Here is a 20,296-nt window from a genome sequence, read left to right as displayed (position 1 = left end):
TAGACCTGTTTTCTGATTTAGCTAAACTTTTTCCAGCCCAGTGAAGCACCCCAACTTCTCTTGCAGGAAATTGTCAGCAACATAGCAGTAAATATCAACACGAAGCAAATTATTATTGTAGATCATGCAGGGAGAACAAAGGGTAAAATGTGTAACTGCAGCAGTGTTTGACTATATTCTGTGCAGTGAGAAAACCTGAAGTCATTTTCAAGGTCCACCATTTCTTACTTCTTTTCAGTCAGGTCAAGTTTCTAAGCTTTCTAAATCTCCATTTTCCAGCTAATGAAAAGAAAATAGAATTCCACCGAGTCTCCTATCTACCTACTCCAGGACTTCTGTGAGGATCAAATGAGATGAGGCATGGGAAAACACTTCATAGACATTTGGTTAAAGTGTAAAATGTTTGCACCTGGCTATAAAGCAGTGGTTCTCAACCTTCCTAATGCCGTGACCCTTTAATACAGTTCCTCATGTTGTGGTGACCCCAACCATAAAATTATTTTTGTTGCTACTTCATAACTGTAATTTTGCTACTGTTATGAATCGTAATGTAAATATCTGATATGCTATATCTGTTTTCTGATGGTCATGACCCACAGGCTGAGAACCACTGCAAAGCAAGTCGTGTTCCTGGGCTGAAGAAACTCCAAGGAGGCTAGTCACTAGGGAGAGGAAGCCAGGTGTTGCTATGTGACGTCATTACCCAGCACCCACAGCAACTGTTTCCGGGCTGGGCTGTGGGCTGCATTTTGAACCATAGGAGTCTTGGCAGAATTGGCTGCGATTTGGTGGGATGTCTCTCTGGGGTGGTGGCAGGGCCTGTGTCCCACTTGGGGGAAGCCCAGTGTTGCTTTGTTGGCACCAGATCTGTGGTGCTATTTCTTTGTACTAGTAAATGGCCAGTGACTGTCATGGCAGCTCCTGCATTGAGTACCTGCCCCCTGGTGGTCAGTGTGTATCATAGCGACTGGTCAGACGGTTGGAGGGACACTTAGCATATTAGCCTTTTATATATAGATAGATAGTTAATTTTATCAGTCTTTTCCATTTTATTGTTATCTATTGTATCATGCTCAGGCAGGCTTTCTCTACAGTAAGGTTAAATAATACAAACATTTTCTCCTAAGAGTAAAATTTTAAGTCAGAATAATATGGCTTACACTTTCATGTTTCTTTTCCATATAGTATATATATTCCATATGAAACTTATTTTGAAATAAGACATATGATAGAGATATTATTGATCTTTTTTCCCAAATAGTTTGCACAGTTGACCCAATACATTTTGATCCATCTTACCCCACTGATTCAAAATTCTACCTTTTTGTATTCTAAATTCTTAGCTATACTGGGGCTATTTCTGGACTTTCTCTTTTGTTCCATTGATTGATCTGTCTATTCTCCCTTCCCTTTTCTTAAAGCGAAACAAAGTTTATTTACTTCGAGGGCAAGACAACACAAACCAGTAAAAAAAAAAAAAAAAATTAGTTCACTGACTCACTAAAGGAGATTATTTTCCAGAGCAACTAAACCTTTTACAATCCCACCAGCAATGAGTGATTCAGTTTCTCTGCTTTCTTGCCAGCATTGTTGTCATTATTTATAATTTTAACCATTCTAATAGGTGTGTACTAATATCTCATGTGGTTTTGATTTGCATTTCCCTGATGGCTAATGATGTTGAACATCTTTACATATGCTTATTATCTGCCATCCACATATCCTCTTCAGTGAAATGTCTGTTCATGTCTTTTGTCCATTTTCTAATAGGGTTGTTTTTTAACTGTTGAATTTTGAAAATTCTTTATATGTTACACTAAATTTACATAATCCCTTTGGTGATGGGTATTAGTTTGCAAATATTTTCTCCCAAGTCATAGCTTGTCTTTTCATTCTAGAAAGGGGAGAAGTCTTTCTGAAGAATAGGAAATGGAGATGAGAAAGGAATGATGAGAGCAGCACACATACAAAGGTGTAGAAAAAGTGTTCCTCTTACAAGGGTGTTGGGTGTTATGGATCGTGATTTTTAGGTGTCAAGACTAAGAACTCTTTGCCTAGCCCGAGGTCCCAAAGATTTTCTTCTTCTAAAAATTTACAGGTTTTATGTTTCGTATTTAATTAAGACTATGATCCATTTTGAGTTAATTTTTGTAAAAGGTGTGAGTTTTAAATTGAAGTTTATTTATTTATTTTGCCTATAGCTATCCAATTACTCCAGCACCATTACTTGCTTTAGCATCCTGCTGGGGAGTATCTGTGGCTCTGTTCCCTTGATTTGTGTGTCTACCTCTCTTGTTTATTCCTTTTTATTTTTATAGATTTACAATAAGTTTTTGTTTCTGGTAATATAAGGTCCTCTCATTACTTTTTACCAAAAGCGTACTTGCTTTTGTGAGCCAGTGCAGCCTGCTGTAAAGAGCATAGGCGCCAAAAACAAGTGGCTCCTCCACTCCAGTAGCTATGTGACCGTGGGCAAACAAACGAAAATCATTAAATTGGTATTTTCTCATCTGAAAATGAAGTTGTGAGCCCTAAACTACTTTCAGTGCTATAATATCTGACATAGAGTAAATGTATTTATTCTAATATTGTCATAAACAACCCAAATTTTTTTACTGGTAAGAAATAAACGTACTTCCTGCTCGTGCAACAGGCCAGCGTGGTTGTTCCTGAGTGGGCAGCTCCCTGGAGCAATTCTCTTCTACACTGTGGTTCCATCTTACTTCCAACTTGTGTCTCCACCATCTCTAGGTCTTTGGAATATTTTCACTTAGTTGACAGGAGAAGAGAAGGGGGAGTAGAGAAATGCTTGAGAATTTTCCGCCCCCTGCTTTACAAGTGGCATTTTCTCTCATATTACATTGGCCAGAATTCAGTCACATGGGTCCAACTAACCACAAAGGAGGCTTGGAAATGTGTTCTGTGTACCCAGGGGGAAAGGTAAGCACATGCAAACACACATAGCAGCAATTTCTGCCTGGAAAAATGCTTAATAGTGTTAGGGCCTAGAAAGGGGAGAAGTCTTTCTAAAGACTAGGAAATTAAGATGAGAAGGGAATGATGAGAGCAGTAGACATACAGAGATGCAGAGAAAGTGTTTCAAGCAGAATGAATATCAAGTGAGAATTCTGGGCTCTTTTTGAATGGGATCTTGCTTCCCCTATATTTTCCAAATGGTTACTGCTACTGTACAGGAAAGTTATCTTGTAACCAAACATCTTTCTGAACCTCTCTTATTAGTGGTAATTTTTTTTTAGGTGACTCTTGGTTTTCCAATTAGATCATCTACACATAATTATGAAATTCTCTAAGATTTTAATATCATACTTCTTATTTATTTTTCTTGTTTTATTAGCCAGCTTCCTGAATAGATATGAATAATAGCAACAATAGTGAGGATTTTTTATTATTTCAAATTTTGATAGAAATGTAATTAAGGTTTTAATGTTAGTTTCAAATTTGCTATTCATACTTCATTATGTCTTCATTTATACTTTTGTTGTTGTTTTTTTTTTTTTATTACAGTGAAGATCAGACAGTGAATTTTATCAAGTTCTTTTTTGTTCCCTCTCAAAGCAATCTTGGATTTTTACTCTTTTGATCTATTAATGTATTGAAATGTATTTGTTGATCTAATGTTGAACCATTTGTACAGTCTCAAAATAACCTTCTTGGTTAGGGTGTGTTATTTTGTTAATATATTACTGGATTTTATGACTAATACTATGTTTGGACTTTTTTTGGCATCAGTTTTCATTAATAATATTGCTCTGTGGTTTTCTTTTTCTGTGTGTGCTATGTGTTTCAGATTTTGTTCTCAGGATTACGCTAACTTTATAAAATAAGTAATAAAACTTTCCATGGCATTGTATTTCTAGAATAGACTAGATAGTATGGATTATAATGTATATATGCCTTAAAGTTTAGATAGAATTCACATAGAAACATATATAAGTCTAGAATCTATCTTTACTCTTTATAGATGAGAAAACTTTGTTTCCCAAGGTTTTATGTGCCAAATGGGAAATTTAAAAACCCAGTCTTACAAAGGCATTTGCTTTCTGCAACAGCCTATTGTTTCTCTAGCATGATTAATTATCCTTAACTATTGTACGGATGTCTGGCAAATAAGGGATGCATTCTTCTCTTATTTGAAAGAAGAGAATTTACCAAAAGCTTCAATAATCTGACAGGAGGGGAAGTGAAACTGTTCTGTATTTGTGAATTTCCCATATATGATCACCCAGTGGTTAGCTGTCCCTCCCATCCAGCCCCCATTGCAACTTCACTTTTAGCCTATGAGGGAGGACCAGTCAGGCTTACAGTCTCTCTTTAAAATGTTTTCTGATTATGAGACTCTTTTCTGCTACCAAAAGCCACTAGAACCTGATTGGAGTTCATCTTTGAGTTAATGTCTTCTCTCTCCTGAGGCCTGGAGGGAATGTAAGGGGCAGAGTTCCTCTGGCCTCCCTGTTCTTGTAGACACCACAAAATTTACACATTACACTTTGAAACAGATAACTTTCTCTAAAGCCTATTGAGAAAATAATAACTTCCCTGTATTTTCAGGCCTCAAGCTCAGTACATAGAAACAATGACTCTATGTTGTAAGGCAGAGCAACTTTTGGTCTTTTCTTGCTTTGCTCACGAAGCCCAATAAGTAGCAAATTAAAGAGCTGTGATGGCTGTTCTTTGCCCCTGTTCTACCTAACAAAATTTATTGTGTCTATTTGAACCACTTAATATAAAAATCTTTTCAGATGTAAAGAGGATATCACCAAAGAAAAATGTAAATGACAAGCATGCAAAAAGATAATCTACCTCATTAACAATCAGAAAAAGGCAAATTTACAGTGTGATGTTATTACGTACATACGAGAATGGCTGAAAAGAAAGGCAATACCAAGTATTAGTGAGGATATGCAGCCACTGGAACTTATGTAATGATGCTGGTGGGAGTGCCAATTTACATAACCACTTTGGAAGACAATTTGTTTCCATTAATGCTAAAAATAAGCATATTCTGTGACCTGACAATTTCACTCCTATCTACATATTCATCAGAAATGTACAAGAATATTCATAGATAAAACTACAAGCAACCCAGTGTTCATCAATAAAAGAATGGATAAATTTGGTGAATGTATATGATAGAATACCACATAGTAACAAAAATGAATAAACTACAGCTATGTGTAACAAGTTGGACGAATCCCATAAATATTGGGGTTCAGGCTATGTTTTCTTTCTTTAAAAAATATTTTTATTGATTTCAGAGAGGAAGGGAGAGAGATAAAATATCAATGATGATTATAAACTGATGAACAAAAATAGATAAAGAGGCAGAGCAGCATTAAACAGATAGTCAAACTACAGCAGGAAGGCTGGGGAGGATTGGGGGGTGGTAAGAGATCAACCAAAGGACTTGTATGCATGCATATAAGCATAACCAATGGACACAAGACACTGGGGGGTAGGGGAGGCTGGGGGAAGGTCAAGGGGGAAAAGGGGGGAGACAAATGTACTACTCTTTGTAATACTTTAAGCAATAAAAAGAAAAGTTTTTTAAAAAGTTAAAAAAAATATCAGTGATGAGAGAGAATCATCAATCCTGCATACCCCCTACTGGGATGGAGCCCGCAACCCGGGCATGAATTGAACTGTGACCACCTGGTTCATACGTTGATGCTCAACCACTGGGCCACACCAGCCGGGCTATGTTTTCTTTCTTTACCTGGGTAGTTGTTGTTGTTGTTGTTGTTGTTGTGTGTGTGTGTGTGTGTGTGTGTGTGTGTGTGTGTGTGTACAGTACACACATTCTCAGACTCCTGAATAGTATATTGAACATAATTTTATCTTTTTTAAATTTCTTTTTATTGTTTCTTTTTCTTTCTTTTTTTAATTTTATCTTTTCTTAATGATTTAGAAGCACTATAATAAACACTGTTATTACTGGGCTGGAACACACTTGATTTATGTGGGACTTTTTGTCCTAACATTAAGTTACTCTAAATTTATGCTTTTAAAATTCTTGTATCTGCTTCTGAGTATGTATCTTGAGTCAGAAGCAGTTCTGAGTCACCTGATGAGTGGTAGAAATTATGTCTGATTTCTGTACTAGCTTATAGTTACCTCTATTTCCAGTAAAATATATGACACAATAAATATGAATATATCATCTTGTCTGTATTAGAAAGATCTTAGAAATGTGAAAAGAAAGATCCTAGATGATTTCAGGAAAAGGTAGCCAATGTTCTGACTTACTCAACATCTCTCTGTGATGACAGTATTCACAGGAGAAGGTCCCTATTCCTTCTTCTTAAAGATACTCATGGGTATACTGTAGACACACTATTCTTTTAAAGCTAGGCTAAGGAGTTTTCTCATCCGTCAAGCAGGAGTTCCCAGGAGTGCTTAGCATGGTTAATGTGGTAGAGAAATGGAGAGGCATGAGGACTGTAAACAAGCTTTGGAAGGAAAACAAGGTATCAAAGGGTTAGAGAGAATGGGTGCTGTGGAATTGGGAGTGTGGTGTGGAACAAGAAAAAAGAATGGAAACAGGGACAAGTAGAGGCATTTTTCAAGATAAGACTTTTGTATATTAATATTTTTACATGGAAGTAGAAGAGGCAATAATTGATTAAGCCAGATTTCAAAGGAGACTTGTGATAAAGACAATCTAGGTAGAAGGGTTAAGCTTGGGAAAGTAAATTTTTCTTTATTTGTGTAGATAGGAGGCAGGGGACGGGCAAAGGAGTTGTCAGCTAATAAATATAAGCACCAAGAGTGCAAGGATCTTCTGTTTTCTTCCCTGATGTAGTCCAAGTCTCTATAACAGTGTCTGGCATATAAGGCACTCCGAAATACTTGTTGAATGAATAGACTTTGACATCTAATCAATCTGAATTTAAATTTCACCTCTTCCATTTACATACTGTGGGAATGTGGACGATTTCTTTACCCTGCTAAACTTCAGCCTTATTATCTCTAAAATGAGAATAATAATATAGAATGTACTTCTATATATGTTTGTAACATAGACCTTTAATATGAGCCACTATGACTTTCTTATATTTAAATATTAAGCTCAGTACTTGGCAAAGTGTTTTATATCCAGCAGTTGCTCTCGAAATGATTTTTAATTCAATTTTTATATTTCGCTATAAAAAATAAACTTGTGTTATTATAAATCACAATATTCTTAAATATTTTTCAGAAGCTTTCTAGTTGTGGAGATTTAATTTTGTTAGAATAACATAAAATACATATTTTATTTTTATAAATTTATAAAAATACCTTTTTCTAAAAGTTAGTTATAAAAATTAATTTGTTTTCAAATATTTTATTCTTAAGCACTTAGCTCAAATACTTTGCAGCACATTCTGGCATTTTCTTTAACTTTGTCAACAATTCAGGAAGGCAGCTATTGTGAAACAGGGCTAAAAGGTAGCTTTTGGGGATAGAAGGAGAAATGTAGGTGTATATGTAGAATACAGAGGAGAAGTCAATATCAACTTTCAAGTAAATAACTTTTATAAAGTCAAATTGATTTTACCTAAATTAATAATGAACAAAATTAGTGTTCTCAGAGTGCTTTACAAGTTTAAAACTTAACTGCTCACTTCTCACGCTAACATCTACATTTGTTGCTGTAGGGGTTGCCCAAGACTCTTGCTTACAGCCTAAAATGAGTATAATTGCAATTGTTATAGACATCAGAAAAATCCTGCCTATGATTAAGAGATAACCATCACATGACAACTCTAAGTGCATTTACACTTTTAACTACTTGGAAGCAGATAAAGGCAAAGTAGTATTATATTATTTATTTTTTCTCAGAAGTCAACATCCTAAATCTCACAACTATTTCTTGATTAGTCATAGCTGAAAAAATTTTATGATTGAGTTATATTATGTCTGTTCTACAGAAACTTTTGGAGACTCTGACACAAACAAATAGGACATATAACACAAAAGCGCTCTACCAAGAATTCAAACCACTATCAACATTCTTGCCCTGGCTGGGTGCCCAGTGGTTAGTGTCGGCCCTCAGACCTGAGGGTCTCAGGTTGGATTCCCAGTCAAGGGCATGTACTTCAGTTGCAGGTTCAATCCCTGCCTCAGAGGGGGCATGTGCAGGAGGCAACCAATCAGTGTGTCTCTCTCACATTGATGTTTCTTTCTCTCCCTCCTCCTCTCTCTCTTACTCTCTATATACATCAATGGAAAAAATATCCTCAGGTGAGGATTGACAACAACAAAAAGATTCTATATAGTTGTAAAATTTCTATTAATTAGTAACACAGAAAAAGAGTGATAAGATGCTAGCTCTAAGGGGGTCAAAGTGTTGGGAAAATTGTTTTTTAAGGATAAGGTGGACTTGCATGCTTTAGTAGACCAAATGAAAAGAATAACTGAAGTGGGGAGATATTAGAGAAGGAATCATATAATAAGGTCCTGCAGGTTGAGAGAAATGTGATCAAATGCACAGATAGACCCCTGGAAAGGAAAAGACAATAGGGAAGGAAAAAAGAGTGGGGTGAGAATAAAAGAACATTTGGATTGAGAACAGAAGTCATATTGAATGGCCCAGATTTTGTAAATAAATTAGGAGGCAGAGTGAGTGTTGAGAGCAAGATAAGGCTAAGAAAGAGACATTTTGGCAATAATCAAAGAGTAGCAATGGAGATGGTGAGTGGTCAGATTCTGGACATACTTTGAAGGTAGAGCCAACAAGATTTCTGGAAAGATTAGATGTGAAATGTGAGAGAAAGAAAGGAGTCCAGGACTGGCCTTGAGCAGCTGAAGAGAGAGATACCATTAACTCAAATAGAGGAAACTCAGAGAGAGGCAGTGTTTAAAAATCTTTTGTGCATCCTGTTATATCCTTCCAGCCTTCCTTCTTAATCCAATGCTGCCCAATGATCAACTCTATGCAGGCATCAACCACCTTCTCTCAGGAGCAACATAATGTCACCTTGCCTCTCTCACTCCCTGTGTCATAAAGGGATACCTGCAGAAACCAGCTTTCCACACACATGTGCAACTAGAAGCATGTGGTACAACCTTGAGCAATGGTAGACAAGAATTGATGGATAAATTCTTTCCTCTCTCTTCTTCTTCACTCCAGTACAGAATCGTGAGATATATTTCATATGTCCTCTCACAAGGTACCTCAGGATCAACCAAACAGTTGCCCATGGCATCAGTCAACTGAATAATGCATTCTTGTATTGACTTTTCTTTCTTGTCTATGTTGTCTACCCTGAGCCCCTTATTCTATTCCCTAAACTCATATTCTCCAATAAACTATCTTTGTCTAAAGCTCTGCTTTCAAGGGAACCACAGGCATCAAATGTGGCGCTAGAAAGCAAACCCTTAGGTTGGAAGCTTGGGGAAAATGAAGAGGTTTAGAAAACCTGTTGTAAGGGTGTTCAATAGAACATCAACATGAGATGACCTAGAAAGGAGTTTAGCATGTCTGCGAAGGCCCTAAGATTAGAGAGCATGTTTTTGTAGTATCTTGCAATGATCAACCAGGAAGAAGCAATAGAAAAAACAAATGCTGGGAGTTACTTACAGTAGAAGAGAGAGGTATTGTGAAGTGTTGGTGAGTATCTTGGGCATCCTATTGCTTGCACTGGTACTTGAATAGAGGAAAAAATGTCAAGGGACTTATTTATTTAGTAAATGTTAATTACCTACTGTGTACCCAGAAACCTGAGTAGCTTTTGTTATCTTATTTCTGGAAACAGTTCCCTACTTTATAGCCTCAATCCTGATTTCTCTTTTGATTTCAGAGTCCAGTCTTCCACCTGCCTGTGGGGCATCTCTCCTTTGATGTTCCATATCTAAAACTGAATGCTTCATCTTTCTCCCAAACCTATCTCCTATACCTAATCACCCCATTTCTGTTAATGATGGCATTATCTTTCTAGTCTTTCATGTCTGAAACTTTTGAGTCATCTCTGGCATTTCCTCTCCCTTCCTTAATGCGTCATCAAGTTCTGTCACTAAATATAGGTATATCTTGGAGATATTGTGGATTCCGTTCCAGACCACAGTAATAGAGTATCACAATAAAGCAAGTTGTAATCTTTTTTTTAAGAATGCTTTTATCTTGAAATATTTTTTATTGTTTTCTTTTATATATATGTTTTTAGAGAGAGAGGAAGGGAGAGGGATAGAGAGATAAAAGCATCAATGAGAGAGAAACATCATTGATCGGCTGCCTCCTGTATGGCCCCTTCTAGGGGTCGAGCAGGCAACCCAGGCATGTGCCCTAACCAGGAATCAAACCTTGATCTCTTGGTTCCTAAGGCAATTCTCAACCACTGAGCAGCACCAGCTGGGCATGAGTTGTAACCTTTTAGCTGGTGGAGTATCTTGCCTTCAGTTTGTAAAAAATGCAACACCTGTGAAGCTCAATAAAGTGAGGAGCAATCCAATGAGGTATGCCTGTACTTACTTATACTGAAATACTTCCCTGGCTTTTCTTTCTTTCTATTGCCAAGGCAGTGCAGGCTGTTGTTATTTCATACTTGTACTCCTCTGCCTTTGCAGCTGGTTTCCCTGCCCCCAGGCTCTACCCAATACATTCAGTCTTACATACCACACCCAAATTAGTCTTTATAACATGTCAGTTTGATGAGTCATTCTCCATCTCAAAAATCTTGAAGGAGCTGAGGTGGAGTCCCTAAGGAAACAAGAAGACCCTAGAGGAGTTTACATTCCAGTAAGAATGGGTGCAATTACCAGTAACTACACAGGAGGCGACCCTGATTAGAGAAGGCTTCCTGGAGGAGTGAGGAGAGAAGAGAATGGTTAGGGAATAGGTTGTGGAGAAAGAGGTGATGCCAAGGAGACTCGGGACAGTTCAGAGGGGCCGGAGAACCAGGGGACAGTGTGCCCCAGAGGCTAAGGTAGGAGAGGATGTCAAGGAGCAGAGTCAATAAGGTGGCCTCTTCCCTGGTGAGAGTCTATTGGATTTGGCATTAGGAGGACAGAGTGAAGAGTAGTTTTAGAGGAGTGTATGGGGAGGCTATGGAAGGTTCAGAAATAAAGAAGTAGAAACAAGGAACATAATATTCCTTTTTAAATCTTGGCTGAGAACAGAAAAGAAACAGCGCTGAAAATAGAGATATACCTCATTTTTACCCCTACAATGATGGAGACTTGCACTAGATTACCGCCCAAGGGCAGAGATCTCAGTGGCGAAGGAGAGCTTGACATTAGATAGAGGGCAGTGGACTGATGGAGCAAGATCCTAAGGACATCAGAGAAAATAGACTCTACTGAGGGGGAAAAGTCATTGTCCATTTATAATCATCTTATTACTTACATACTAATTTTGGCTAGATATGTTATGGTTGTATGTGGTTATTGAAGGACTAGATGAATTTATGTAATTTGGCAGCTGGATAAAGCATTACAAAAAATTCTAGAAGTAGAAGTTGCTAATAACCTTAGTTTGAAAGAGCGAAATCACTCTTAAGGTTCAAAGATATCTTTCAGTATCACCATGAAAACCAGCTGAGGATGAAGAATATCTTCTGATTGGGAACTGGATGCATTCACTTTCTGCTGCTGCTCTAACAAATTACCAGAAATGTAGTGGTAGGTCAGAAGTCCAACAGGTCTCCCTGGGCAAAAATAAAGGTGTAGGCAAGACTATGCTCTTTTCTGGAGGCCTCTAGGGGAGAATCCTTTCCCTTGCATCTTCCAGCTTCTTTCTAGAGACCACACATTCCTTGGTTTCTCCATCCCAACCCAGCAGCCCCTCATCTCTCGCTAACTTTTCTTCAGTCATCACATCTATCTCTGACTACACCCAGGAAAGTGTCGTCACTTTTAAGGATACAAGTGATTAGATTGGGCCCACCGGGATAATCCAGGCAAATCTCCCCGTCTCAAGGTCCTTAACCTTAATCACATCTGCAAGTTTCTTTGGCCCTTAAAATAACATATTCTCAGGTTCTGGGAATTAAGCTGTGGACATCTTTGGGGGCTAATATTCTACCTACCACATGGGAACTGAGGGTGAGGTCTTTATTTTAAGATAGGGGTTTGAAATGGGAAAAAGAAATGTGTTTAGTTCCCTGGGGGACGAGAGGGAGAGATACACATCGATTGGGGGAGGGGGAAAAGAGAGACACGTCGATTGGGGGGAGGCGGGGCAGAGAGGGAGTAGCGGGGGGGGGGGGGGGGGGGGGGGGGGGGAGACATTGACCAGAATCAAACCTGGGGCCCTTCATTCCTCAGGCAGACACTCTATCCACAGAACCAAACCAGCTAAGGCAGGCATTTGCTTTTTGCACTTAAAATAGGCAAGATGCTAGTTCTGGTAAGCAAACTGGTTCTTAGATTCTAAGAAGTTTTTGAGAAACAGTTTACTAGTAGCTTAGAGAGAAGTTAATCTATTTTTCAGTTAGGCTCAGAAAATAAGAGATGGGTGTTTTGACCTAAATATTTGGACTAGAGAAAATAGGATAGTAGCATTACTCCTGATTTCTAGGTATGGTGATAGCAACAAAAATAAAAGAGAGAAAACCCTAAATATTTTATTTTACAGGCACCCGTAGTATTAGAATATATCTCACTAGGAGCTCTTAGATTAGAATTTAGTAACAATATATTCAGATATGGGTTCTGAATTTCAACTGTGTTAATTCTCTCTCTTCATCTATAATTGCCAGGTAGTTTATAGATGCATGCATTATAATATGGGGCTAGTCATTGGTGTTAAACTTGGTAATACCATGCTACAACCACAAGAGCTAACTGGTAGAAAAAAAGATATGGTCCTAATTATAATGTTATTAATTGAATATTATAAATATTAATTATTTAAATGTTATAAGAAAATGAAATGACATTGTACTTTTTATAATAGGATTTGAGTGCCTACTATGTTTTAGGCATTATAGTAAATATTTAAAAAATACTTTTAAAATTGTATAGTACTATTTAAAATGATACCTGATAGTAGGTTATAGCCTGAACCCAAAAGGCAAAGTAAAAGGCAAACAAAGTATAGTCCATTTTATACTCCAGTATTAACAGAATTTAGTCAGTAAATGAGATGGAAAGTATTAGTGCAACTTTTATCTGATAGCTATTTTACTAAACATAAACTAAAACTTAAAAATTAGTTTGGCAGTTGATAAAAATAAGAAAAAATCCTGTAATTTACATTTTAAAACCTTCTACTTGTTTTATTTTCTGTGTCTTAATTTAAAAACAATAATAAATCAATTTGGCTGATCATTAGTAGGATTTGTTCTGTAAATTGATATATAACTAATCATTACCATAAACAATTTAGATAGTTTTTCAGAAAGGTGTAATCTAAATTCCATTTCCATGTTAAGATAAAAGCAACCATCTGACTCTATTTATTTTACTGTAATCAAATTAAATTTGTATTTTATATATCTATCTAGCCATTCATCTATCCAACAAATATGTATTGGACTCCTGTCATGGGAAAGGCACTATGCTAGGTCCCATAAAATGTTTAATACAGACATTTTTTTTTTACTTTTTATTTGCAAGTCTAAACTTATTCCCAGTTGTGATGTGAAAGACTTTATTACGTCAGCTATCTGTCCTGACCGGCCTCTTTACCGTCTGATCTCTGTATCTTAAAATTTTTTATTCATCTTTCCACAATGTCCCCTATTATCCCTGTCCCCTGACAATTCTTTTCCCAGAGGCAACCAGTGTTATTTTCCTGTGTAACCTTTCAAATGCATTTTATGTATCAAGCAAATATGTATATATTGTCTTATACATATTTTTCTGCATTTTGCTTTTTTCTTTAAATGTCCTCATTTTTTTTTATGTCTTCAGACTATTCCACTGAATGGACATATTATAATTTTTTAATTATGGACATTTCCATTAATTTTAATATTATGCTGTTCCAAAGTAAAGAGTCTTATGTTCAGTCATATTTGCGGGATATCTTTCTAAAGATTGAATTTCTGTGTGCATTTGTAATTTTGGCTAAATATTGCCAATTTGCCCCTTATGGAGGTTATGCCTGCTTCCCCAGACTTTGGCAACATATGATGGTGATCTTTGCAAATCTGAAGGATGAAAAATATCATCTCAGTGTAGTTTTAATTTGTATTTCTCTTATTATGAGTGAGGTTATGAATGTTTATATGTTTTAAAAACTATTTGTATTTCCTTTTTTCTCTTGGGTTACTATAATTTATTATTGCTTATATGATAGAGAAATAGGAAATTATATATTAGGGAAATTAGCCCTCTATCAGTGAGTTGCAAATAATTTTCTTCCAGCTTGACATTTGTCTTTCACGTTTGTGGTAGCTTTTGTGATGCAGAAATAATTTTATTGTATAGAATTAATTTATGAATTTTGGACTTTGTGCTACATTTAGGCTTTCCCGACTCTTGAGATAATTTTTAAAAAGTCTTCTTGATTTTCTGTAGTACTTTTCTGATTAACAAATATTCTTGATCATCACAAGTTTTAAATTTTTTAGTGCACTGGATCAAGTTCCCTGTTTCAATTTATATCTAAGCTAGATTAGCAAATCATCCCATGGAAATATAGAATACTGGTAGTAATAAGGAGCTTGGACTCTGGAGTTGATAATTGGAGTTTTTCTGCTTCTGGGCTGTATGACCTTGGGCATGCTACCTAATTAACCTCTCTGAGCCTCAATGGCTTCATCTGTAAAATGGATATTATAAACAGTACTTAGTTTGTTGTGAGAATTGCATGAGATGATTCATTTAAAGCCCTTAGCATAATGCTTGACAAGCTGAAAGCATTCATTAAATGTAAACTATTACTGTGATAATGATGATGCCCACAGACTCTTCTTTCAACCCTTACCATCCCATAATTCATTACTTTAGTCACAAGGGGTTGAATTTAAAAAAGGCAAATCTGCTAACATGACCACTTCTGCATTAATAACTCAGTCTCTTCTAAGCATGTAGTTCTCAACCATGGCAGTACATTAGAATTGCGTGCATAGAATTTTAAACTCCAAACACTTAGGTCCTTATCCCAGAGACTGTTTTAATTGGTCTAGGGTGTGGCCCAAACATTAGTATTTTTCAAAAACCCCTTTGGTGATTTCAATGGTCATCTAAGTTCTAGAATCACTATCCTAACACTAGGCTAGTGATTTCAGATATGAAATGAAACATATTCATTGCTTCTAAAAAATAATATATAGAAATCTTTTATAGTGCCGAAACCGGTTTGGCTCAGTGGATAGAGCGTCGGCCTGCGGACTGAAAGGTCCCAGGTTTGATTCCGGTCAAAGGGCATGTGCCTGGGTTGCGGGCACATCCCCAGTAGGGGGTGTGCAGGAGGCGGCTGATCGATGTTTCTCTCTCATCGATGTTTCTAACTCTCTCTCTCCCTTCCTCTCTGTAAAAAAATCAATAAAATATATTTTAAAAAAAAGAAAAGAAATCTTTTATAGTAAAATGCCATGAATTAGTTAGGAAGACATTAAAAAGAGAACATAGAAGAGACAGGTATCAGAGATGTGGAGGAAGAGAGTTTCAAAGTTGAAGGTATTTTTCTTGGAAGAACTTAGGGCAGCTTTAAATACTTTAATAACTACTACTTAGAGGTAAGGAACATAAAGTGTTTATATTTGTTAAATGTGTTAACTGAAGAATTTAAGATTCTTACTACCCCTATTGCTTTCCCGGATAATTCTTAAAAATAAATTATTTCTAATCATGAGTAATATATCTTATCCCTTTGCACATTTTAGCAGTTTAAGAAGATTTAAAATGGCGTTTTAGCTCATTTACAGATACAGAGTAGGACAGAGAAGAAAGTTAGATGTTACTGAATGCAAAGAAAGAGCAGCATGGTGGAGAGACTGGACAAGGAATGAGGAGGCCAAGATTCAAGTTCCCGAGCTTCAGCTGGTTACCTCAGCTGCAAAATGAGAAGAGTTCCCTAAGGTTTCTTTCAGCTGTCTCACCAAGTTACCTAAGTAAAGCCTTTCTTAATCAGTCAATAGAATACAGGGAATTTATTCTGGCCCAAGATTTTAAAATTTGTATTTCATAGTCTTGTTTTGTCTTAGCTGTGTAAGGCAGTATACCTTCTCAAATATTAAACTATGTCTTGATGATACTGGATTAATACACGTCCTACCTAACCAGTATATTTACATTTTACATTTAATCAGGGGCCATTGGTGTCTTCATCCAGAGGGGTGACTAATGGAGGGTTGGGGGGTGGGCGGGTGTGCATCCTGAGACTTGCCAGGATACGTTGGAACCTGAGCTTTCTGTTGCCCTCCAATGCATGCCCTGTGGATGACTTCCCAGTCCCCCTTCTACATTTTCTTCTAATCCTTTCTACTTCTCTTTTTGTATTACAGTACTTGTGATCGTTGGGATTCACAAAATTCTTGTATTGGTTGTCTTTACATTATCTCTTCCCCACAAGAGTGTACATTTTTTGAGGCGAGGATACATTTATATTATATTCCTTACATGAGCTAGTACAGTGTCTTGGCACATAAAAGGAGTCTGACAAATGTTTAATTGAATTAAGTTGTTAAAAATTATTTCAATTTCATTTTTTCTCTTATCTTTTTGTGTGATAACGTACCTTTCATAATTTGCGTTATAATATTTCAAAAATTTTTACCCTGTGCTATTACACAAAGTCTTATTTCACAACAGTGCCCTTTCTGAATACAGCAATGAACTTTTCACTCTCAAAAGCCTAGAAGTAGTTATTAATAAAGCAAGGAAGTAATCATGATACCAAAATAAAAAAATAACATATCAGGTAAGCTTTTAATAGTAAATATGTAGGATAACTTAGAGTGTTATTTTGAGGTAGCTTAGGTATGCTATCAATTTGGTTAAATATTATAAACACATCAAAACTAAACTTTTTAATATGTTAATTGTAAGTTACTAAACTTACATTATTCTGAGTTAACAATGAATATCTATGCATATAACATTAAGTATCACATACCATTACAATAAATCCTATGTATGTAACTCAGAATTGAGATATTGAAATTTGAGTATAGCAGTAGGGAAATTGAGTATGATAGTATTTTGATGAAGTTGAATAAAATGTTAATATTAATTAGTATAAAAAATCCAATTGTTTAAAAATCTGTATTTAATACAATAAAATCATCATTATTATATTTGATCATGGATTTAACAAAATTAACAGCTTATCAAATAGTGAGATACAAGAAATATAAATACTATTTGTTCAGAGAAAATTTCATGTTTTTAGCTTAATAGTTAAGCTGGGATTTCAAATTGTGAGAATGTTTCAATAGTGGTTGAAAATTATCTACCCTCTTCGTTCCCCTTTTGAATCTAACTTTGTGGGCTCTTGAGAGAAGTTTAAAAATGGTAACTCTTGAGATTTGGATATACACATTTTCAGCTCCAATGTTCACGTGTACTTAAAAGATGATCCCAAAGAGTTTCTAGAACTATGATCATTTCATAGTATTGGTAATTAGTTGCATCCTTTGTTGAATAACTGTTCTCCAAACTTACTGTCTTTTAAATTAAATTAGTTCTTTCATGGTAGCCTACAAATAAGCAACTATCAAGGGCAGTAGCGAAAAAGGCCTTTTAAAACAAAGCTGGCAAACATTTGGAGTTATCTGGAGTTTGGACAATTCTGTTTAATTCAAAAGTCACGTGTTATGTGCATTAAAATTCATTTCAGAAATGAATTTCACAGATATGGGGAAAAGTTGCTTTGGGGGAAATTTCACTAGTCAATACACGATCTTTAAAACTCTGAGTGAGTGAATTAAATATTGACCATTTGCAAACTATCTTCACGGCGTATCCTAGGTATTACTTTCTAAAGGTGTGTTTTTGCAGTTTTAAATATTTGGGGGTCCAGGGGAATGATGACGTTTTCTAGCATACACTTTTTTGGTCTTTTCCTCTGCTAAGTCTTGGAATTGCCCTCTCTAAGTATTAAAGAGAACTGCTGTCAAGAAAGGTATTTCCTTTTCAAGATGGACGGTTCACCCAAGCAAAATATTGTTTTAGACAGGAGAATTCTAATTTTGAAGAAGAAACTATCCAAACACTTTTTATTCCTGATTCCTCGTCTCGCGTTCAAAAAATACAAATTAAATCTTAATTGTAATCTTCGCCCATCGTGCAACCGAGCGATGGGGCCAGACTTGAGGGCGAAGGCTTTACTCGGGGAGCGACGTGCGCGTGAACCCCCGGCGCTCTCCCCAGATCTCCGCGCCGATAGTCTCCAACATGGAGGATGCTTCTGATTCTTCGCGAGGGGCTGTTCCATTAATTAATAATGTGGCTCTCCCAGGCTTTCCGCCGTCTCTTCCTGTATCAGTGACAAGCTGCAAAAGTCACCGAGCAGCCAATAAAAAGGTAGCAGCGAGAAGTGCAAGGCTCCTCCCAACAGCTCTTCCTCCTTCGGAGCCGAAAGTCGCTCAGAAACTTCCCGGGAGCTCCGCGAGGCGGGGAAGTGGCGGCGGGACGCGATCCCGCGCGGGGCCAGGCCGTGGCAGCTGAAGCCTCGGCGGCCGGCGGCGCGGCGGGCCGGCGGGAGGCGCCCCCCCGGGAGGTCGGAGCCCCCCGCTCGCGGCCTGGGTCGCGGCGAAGGTGAAGTGTCAGCCGGCGCGCTCGCAGGTGAGGGGCTCGGTGCGCTCGCTCGGGAGCCGGCCGGCCGGCGCGGGCGGGGAGGGCGGGGGGCGCGGGAACAAAGCGGCGGGGGCCGGGGCCGCCCGCGGCGAGCTCCCCTGCGGCGTCGGGCCGGCTGCGCGCCGAGCACGTTGGGAGCCGGCGGCGGGCGGGGAGCCGCGCGGGGGGAGGGGGCCGCCGCCGCTCCCGCACCGCCCGCCCGGGCGGCCGGCCCCATTGTGAGCCGGCAAACCGGCGTGCGGAGGTGGGGCGCGCCGGGAGGGCAGCGGCGGCGGCGGCTCTGCTGGCTCCACGCCGGGGCGGCGACAGCAGCGACCTCGTCTCCGCTGGCAGCCGCGGCGCGTCATTCGCACAAAAGGCGGTCGGGCTCCGCGGCGCGTGGACCGGCCCATGCCGCCGCCGAGCGCGCCCCGGCTGACGGGCTCTCCTTTCCCCCCAGTGCCGATCGGGAAGCGGGGCCGACGCGGGCGGCCGAAACCCGCGGTGAGCCCGCGGGCGGACGGAGATGCCGCTGCTCCACCGAAAGCCGTTTGTGAGACAGAAGCCGCCCGCGGACCTGCGGCCCGACGAGGAAGTTTTCTACTGTAGAGTCACCAACGAAATCTTCCGCCACTACGAGTAAGGACCGAGCCGGCGCGGGGCGCGGGTGCGGGAGTCGGGGGGGGGGGTGCCCTCCCCAGCGTCCTTTTGTCTCCCTTTCCTCGCCCTGGACTCCAGGCGGGGAGACGTGAAAGTGCCAGGTGGCCCGGGCCGCGTTTCTCGGCTCCCCGAGCCCGACCCGGTGACGTCGCGGGGCCCCGGGGGGCCCGACCCGCGGCGGGCGGCGGGCGGCGGGTCCGGGGGCAGCGGGCGGAGCCGGGAAGGCCGGGGTCCGCGGCCGGTCGTACGGGCGGCTGCTTCTCCGGGGCTGCTCCCCGGCCGGGCGGCGGAAACTCCCCGCCTAGCCCCTCCCCTCCCCGCCGCGGCCACACGCGCACTCCGGGGCCAGTTCCGGGATCCCCGCCCGGCAGCGAGGGGATCCCCGCTCGGGTCAGTGGCACGGGGCCGCGCGGTTCCCGGGCCCGGAGAGGGAATCCCCGCCCCTGGGGGCCGGAAACGGCCGCGCTGGGCGTCGTTTTCTGCGACCCGAGCGGAGCCTGACATTGAGCCGCCCGGGGTAGGGGCGGGAGGGAGCGGGGCGGGAGTCCGGGAAGGAGCGGGCTCGCCGGGGGCCGCGGGGCCGGGACTGGACGGTCCCCCGGGGCCTCGGGATCGGGGCGGCTAGGCCTCGGAGTGGGCGCCGCGAGCCGTGCGCTGTCACCGCCTCTTCTTGGTGACTAACTCCGGGCCCCGGGGAACTCAGCGTCTCCGCCCCCGGGAGACGGGTGAGGAAGAAGTCGGGGCTGGGAGGGGGAAGAGGAGGGGGAGGGCGCCAGGCCCTGGGCGCCCCAGTTTTCACTTTCGCACAGCCCCGGGGCCGCCGGAGCGTCAGGGGAGGGAGGAGGGCAGGACAAGTTCAACAGCAGCCGCCGCCGGCCTCTCTGGCCCCCCGCGCATGTGGCTGCCTGACATGTGCCACTCGCTATTGTTTTGATAAGAATCCGGAGCTGCTGCCTGTGTAGCTTCATCCCCT

At 40.1% G+C, this 20,296-nt stretch overlaps 1 protein-coding gene across 8 annotated transcripts in view; it reads left to right on the top strand.

Moving 5' to 3' along the window:
* The first annotated feature begins 18,452 nt into the window (after positions 1 to 18,452).
* Positions 18,453 to 20,296, top strand: part of BAZ1A (bromodomain adjacent to zinc finger domain 1A) — a 98,805-nt gene continuing 96,961 nt past the window's right edge. For 6 of the 8 annotated variants that reach the window (XM_059710375.1, XM_059710393.1, XM_059710334.1 and 3 more), the window contains exons 1-2: positions 18,453 to 18,672; positions 19,124 to 19,302. In XM_059710375.1, coding sequence (XP_059566358.1) covers positions 19,190 to 19,302 — 113 coding nt within the window. In that variant the 5' untranslated portion in view covers positions 18,453 to 18,672; positions 19,124 to 19,189. Of the gene's footprint in view, positions 18,673 to 18,879; positions 19,303 to 20,296 lie in introns of those variants that run through there. The other 2 variants (XM_059710355.1, XM_059710344.1) reach the window with 2 other exon arrangements.

The sequence above is a fragment of the Myotis daubentonii genome, chromosome 1, assembly GCF_963259705.1.
Source record: "Myotis daubentonii chromosome 1, mMyoDau2.1, whole genome shotgun sequence".
Classification (NCBI taxonomy): Eukaryota; Metazoa; Chordata; class Mammalia; order Chiroptera; family Vespertilionidae; genus Myotis; species Myotis daubentonii.
This window is presented reverse-complemented; position numbering and strand designations above follow the sequence as displayed.